The sequence below is a fragment of the Bos javanicus genome, chromosome 17, assembly GCF_032452875.1.
Source record: "Bos javanicus breed banteng chromosome 17, ARS-OSU_banteng_1.0, whole genome shotgun sequence".
Classification (NCBI taxonomy): Eukaryota; Metazoa; Chordata; class Mammalia; order Artiodactyla; family Bovidae; genus Bos; species Bos javanicus.
In genome coordinates this window covers 13,743,647-13,749,646 of record NC_083884.1, presented here as the reverse complement: position 1 = coordinate 13,749,646, position 6,000 = coordinate 13,743,647, and the positions used below count along the sequence as shown (strand labels likewise).

The 6,000-nt window shown below is 36.1% G+C and overlaps 1 protein-coding gene across 3 annotated transcripts in view; it reads right to left on the bottom strand.

Annotated features, from left to right (window-relative positions):
- Positions 1 to 3,397: 3,397 nt before the first annotated feature.
- ANAPC10 (anaphase promoting complex subunit 10) overlaps positions 3,398 to 6,000 on the bottom strand; it is an 86,601-nt gene continuing 83,998 nt past the window's right edge. For all 3 annotated transcript variants that reach the window (XM_061384093.1, XM_061384091.1, XM_061384095.1), the window contains exon 5: positions 3,398 to 5,102. In XM_061384093.1, coding sequence (XP_061240077.1) covers positions 4,872 to 5,102 — 231 coding nt within the window. In that variant the 3' untranslated portion in view covers positions 3,398 to 4,871. The remainder of the gene's footprint in view (positions 5,103 to 6,000) is intronic.

The following is a 6,000-nucleotide window of genomic DNA, read 5'->3' as shown; positions in this document are numbered from 1 at the left end:
TCCCTAATGCTTTAACATATTCTGCAACTCATTATTTTAAAAAGTAATTGATGAAACAAGCTAATAACCAAGAAGTCAATTAAAAATGACATATAATAAGACATTAAGAATTTAAAGCCAGATTTTCTAACACTAGAAACACATCAAATCTCTGTATTTGAGTCAAAACTTTATACTCATAAAAATTTGTAACTAGTAGTCATAATAACAAAAAGGACAGAGCCATGGTGTCCAAAATTACTTTTCAAGACTGGCCTGTGTTTTAATCATTGGAAGCTTTCAAACATACAAAACATCACTGGATTCCTGACATTCAAATCATCTGTTTCAAATTAATCATTGTTATTCATGTAAAAGCAACGATAGTCTGGATTTGAGAATAAGCTTGGAAAGTGAGTGAGCTAGCTGATGTTACAAACAGTCTTTCTTTCCGGAATTCCACCTCCTCCACAGTGCCTTCTCCAGCTTTACCTCTAACTTCCTGAACAGGACGTCAACTCTCTTTTCTACAGAGCGATCTTACCGCTCTAAATTCTGACCTGGTTATCAGAGACCTATTATTTCCCTCAGTAGACTAAAAGCAACTGGAAAGCAAAGTCTGCATCAGATTTACTTTGGTTTTATTATTACATCTAATTCAACACTCAATATATGTTAGTGTTTTGATAAGTTGGGTATTTACTACTCTTCAATGAACTGTTGTATTTTATAATTCCACAGTTTTATGGAGTGTTTCTTGTGACAATATTTCCTCAGTTGATAAACTGATTTTTAAAGTGTCCAATACTTTGATTACATGTGAAATGAAAACATTTAAATCTCACAAATGCACAGTTTTATCAATACTCAAAAATGTATACTGATTGCAGATGAACCCATGAATTTTCTGTCATTGTTTTATTAACTGTTAAAATGGATTTTCAATGCTAGTTTTCTATTCTCAGATTCTATACAGTAAGAAATATAACTACATTGAGTTTAGCATTTTGTGTGATTCCTATGTGAAACAGGTAGAATAAGCTATTTTTTAAAAGTCAGCTTTATTAAGGCATTTTAAATGTGTAAATTGGCAAATTTTGGAGTATGTATATAGCTGTGAAACCAGTACCACAGTCAAGATAATGAACATTTCTGTCATCCGCTCAAGTAATTCATCCCTCTGACTTCTCTCTACACCCCATCCAATGCAACCACTGATATGCCTTCTATCACTTGATGAGTATGTTCTAGAGTTTTTAAAAAATGGAATCATACAGACTATAGTCATTTTAGTGGCTTCTTTCACCATAATTATTTTGGAAATTTATCCACATTGTTGCATGTATTCATTAACTTCATTTATTTGTATTACTGAGTAGTATTCTATTACATGGATTTACCACAATTTGTTTATACCTTCTCCTGTTGAACAACATAGGCTTTGCTGCCAATTTTTAGGTACTACAAATAAAGCTGCTATGAACACTCATGTGCAAGTCTTAGCATGGACATACACTCTCTTTTCTCTTTGGTAAATACCTGTAAGAGGACTGATTGGTCATATAATATGCATCTGTTAAACTTTTAAAAAAATTACCAAATTCCTTATCAACATTGTTTATTTATCAATTACATCCTTATCAGCAGTCTGACATGAGGTCCAGTTCCTCCATACCTTTGCTAACACTTGCAATTGTCTTTTTAATCACAGACATTCTAGTGGCTGTGAAATGGTATCTCATTAAGATTTCGATTTGCATTTCACTAACATCCAGTGGTCATGTATGGATGTGAGAGTTGGACTGTGAAGAAGGCAGAGCACCGAAGAACTGATGCTTTTGAACTGTGGTGTTGGAGAAGATTCTTGAGAGTCCCTTGGACTGCAAGGAGATCCAACCAGTCCATTCTGAAGGAGATCAGCCCTGGGAGTTCTTTGGAAGGAATGATGCTAAAGCTGAAACTCCAGTCCTTTGGCCACCTCATGCGAAGAGTTGACTCATTGGAAAAGACTCTGATGCTGGGAGGGATTGGGGGCAGGAGGAGAAGGGGACGACAGAGGATGAGATGGCTGGATGGCATCACCGACTCGATAGACATGAGTTTGGGTGAACTCCGGGAATTGGTGATAGACAGGGAGGCCTGGCGTGCTGCGATTCATGGGGTTGCAAAGAGTCGGACACGACTGAGCGACTGAACTGAACTAAACTGAACATCCAATGAAGTTGAACATCTTTTTATATGCTTATTTGCCAATCATATGTCTTCTTTGGTGAAATGTTGGCTTAAATCTTTTGTTCACTTTAATTGAATTTTTTTTCTTCCTATTCAGTTATAAGAGTTCTTTATATATTCAAGACACAAATCTTTTATTGGATATATAATTTACTTTCAAGAGAGAAATAAAACTGCTTCAGGTAATTATGCATTGTTATTGTACTTCAGATAATCCTTAAAATAGGGGAACCATTACCTCCATAATCCTCCACTACCAAGTTTCCCTATGCCTAATGACGTAGTCAGCCAGCTGGCTTATGGAAAACAGGGAAAGGGAACAGAAGCAGAAAACGTACTGATTTTCCCAACAATCTTCTTCAGATCAGATAAGATCAGTCGCTCAGTCGTGTCCGACTCTGCGACCCCATGAAACACAGCACACCAGGCCTCCCTGTCCATCACCAACTCCCGGAGTTCACTCAGACTCACGTCCATTGAGTCAGTGATGCCATCCAGCCATCTCATCCTCTGTCGTCCCCTTCTCCTCCTGCCCCCAATCCCTCCCAGCATCAGAGTCTTCCAAGGAGTCAACTCTTCGCATGAGGTGGCCAAAGGACTGGAGTTTCAGCTTTAGCATCATTCCTTCCAAAGAAATCCCAGGGCTGATCTTTAGAATGGACTGGTTGGATCTCCTTGCAGTCCAAGGGACTCTCAAGAGTCTTCTCCAACACCACAGTTCAAAAGTATCAATCTTCTTAATCCCTACTAATTTTAGGAGTTTCTTCACAACCTATTAGTATAGTAGGAAATAACAGACTGCATCTGATAAATGATAATTATTACTAATAAAACCTCCTGTAACTTTTATTAGATTTCTCTGTATTTGAGATGAAGACCTTGTGTTTACATAAATTTTTCCTTATCAGACTAACAAAGAACATCTAATACAGTGCCAACTATATATTACTCTTCTTACTTCCTTGATTCGCTCCTGTTTTTAAAACTCCTATCCATGTTTTTCTTCAGCTCTCTCTTCTTTCCCTCCCAGTACCCCACATCTGTATTTGAGATTAATTTGCTGATCTCAAATGAGTTTTGGTTACAGACTTCTTGCTGACCATATAGTCACCTACCATGCTTCTTACTCTAAGGAGAAAATGAAAATAACAAACTCTTTGTGGAACTCATAGAAAAAGAGCTGAGGTTCTGCTGAGTCAAAAAAATGAAACCTTTATTTTTTATAGCATCCACATAAATCAGTGGCCACAATAAATCAAATCTACCACAATAAAATCAAACCCATAATTATTTTTTAAACTTTGTTAATTTAAGACTTCAGTCTACCCAGTAATGCAAGAACCTCTGAGGAATCTTTCCCAAACAAGGGCCAATAAGGGGCGGGAATTCCCTGGTGGTCTAGTGGTTAGGACTCCATGCTTTCACTGCCAAGGGTCCAGGTTTGAGCCCTGATTGGGGAACTAACAGCTCACAAGCATGTAGCACAGCCACAAAAAGAAAAAAAAAAAAAAAATTACCCAATATAGGGAAGTTCTGTCTCCCTCAAGGTAAGAAATATGGGGCAGCAAGTAGCATTGGGAAAAACATACAGAATCAAATGGATCCATGTTAAACCATGGAAAGAAAACTCATTTAAGCACCTTTAAAATATTTTTATATGTAAAGAATAATTTCACATATTTTAAAAAATTTTGTGAGCTACATTATATCCCTCAGGGAATGGGACTTCAGTGTCAGATACAAATTTGAAACTAACTATCCTATAAGCAGCATCAGAATTAGGATAAACAGTAGATTATAGTAGCAATCTGACACAATATTAGGATATAGACAACTCGGGTTAAAAATATTTCATGAAAGTACAATAATTATGCTACAATTAATAACACTCCCCAAATCAGAGTGGTTCTCATAAGACACTGAATGCTAAGCTTATTTTGACAGTTTTTTAAAAGGCCTAAAAAAAAAAAATAAATAAATAAATAAAAGGCCTAGTATTGGGACTTCTCTGTTGGTCCAGTGGTTAAGAATCTGCCTTGCAATGCAGGGGTTCACAGGTTCGCTCCCTGGTTGGGGAACTAAGTTGTTCCATGCTGTGGAACAACTAAACCCGTGTCACAACTAGAGTCCGTGTGCCACAAAGGAAGAGCCTGTGTGCTGCAACTAAGACTCGAACCAACCAAATAAACAAATTAAAAAAAATTTTTTAAAGGCCTAGCATTAATATAAGACATTCCTCTGGATAGAAAAAACTAATAATAATTTTGACTTATTAAAGATAATATCTATTGATAAAACATAGTTTTGTTCCCAAACATGCAATACATCATTACTCTAATGAATGATCACTATATAAAATAATTACCTAGTTAGTAAAAATACTTGTGTATATCTTAAAATTTTTTCAGTTCAGTTGGCTTTCTTTTGGTATAAGGAAAATTAAACGATTGGTTCAAGTTCATTTTTAATAATTATAAAATATGTGAGCCTTATTATATGTTAAAGAAAATAAAGATATTATGACCCAAAATGTATTTATTCAATTTACAATAAAATACTTTTCAATGCATACCAAATTGCAAAATAATTAATTTATTTTTCAATAAAGATACCAGATTTAATATGTACTGATAAGATGTTTAATGACTTTTGTTCTAAGGTCACCTTATTGAGCGATACATCATGAAATCAATAGTTGTACATCTAGGAAATTTACCAATGGAGCTCTCTTCCACTGGTGTGTATATTTTAATCTGTCTCATGTGGGTATCTCTTCCATTTTGGTGATTGGCTAGAACAGCAATCTGTATCATGAATGTGCGAGTTGGCTTCTTATGATTATCAGTTAAGGGAACGTGAATCCAGCCACTTGGTTCCACCAATTCAAGTTGCTGCCAAGAAAAGAAGAGTCAGATTATGTTTTCATCCAACAAAACATAATTAATTCTAATGAATGCATTCTAAAGTTAACTTATAATTAACATTTTTCTCACTGAGAACATGACAATATAATAAACATTATCAGTTATCTGGCACTTCTGGCATGGTCCACGGTTTTATAGTTGTTAAGCACCTATATGTACCATCTTAGACAAAATAAAAATAGAATTATTTGCAATTCAGTATTTAATGAAACTTGTATAACATACCAAGATAATCACAATGGTGTGATCACTCACCTAGAGCCAGACATCCTGGAATGTGAAGTCAAGTGGGCCTTAGAAAGCATCACTACGAACAAAGCTAGTGGAGGTGATGGAATTCCAGTTAGTTGAGCTATTTCAAATCCTGAAAGATGATGCTGTGAAAGCACTGCACTCAATATGACAACAAATTTGGAAAACTCAGCAGTGGCCATAGGACTGGAAAGGTCAGTTTTCATTCCAATCCCAAAGAAAGGCAATGCTAAAGAATGCTCAAACTACCGCACAATTGCACTCATCTCACACGCTAGTAAAGTAATGCTCAAATTCTCCAAGCCAAGCTTCAGCAATATGTGAACTTCCAGATGTGCAAGCTGGTTTTAGAAACGGCAGAGGAACCAGAGATCATCATTGCCAACATCTGCTGGATCATGGAAAAAGCAAGAGAGTTCCAGAAAAACATCTATTTCTGCTTTATTGACTATGCCAAAGCCTTTGACTGTGTGGATCACAATCAACTGTGCAAAAATTCTGAAAGAGATGGGAATACCAGACCACCTGACCTGCTTTTTGAGAAACCTATATGTAGGTCAGGAAGCAACAGTTAGAACTGGACATGGAATAACAGACTGGTTCCAAGTAGGAA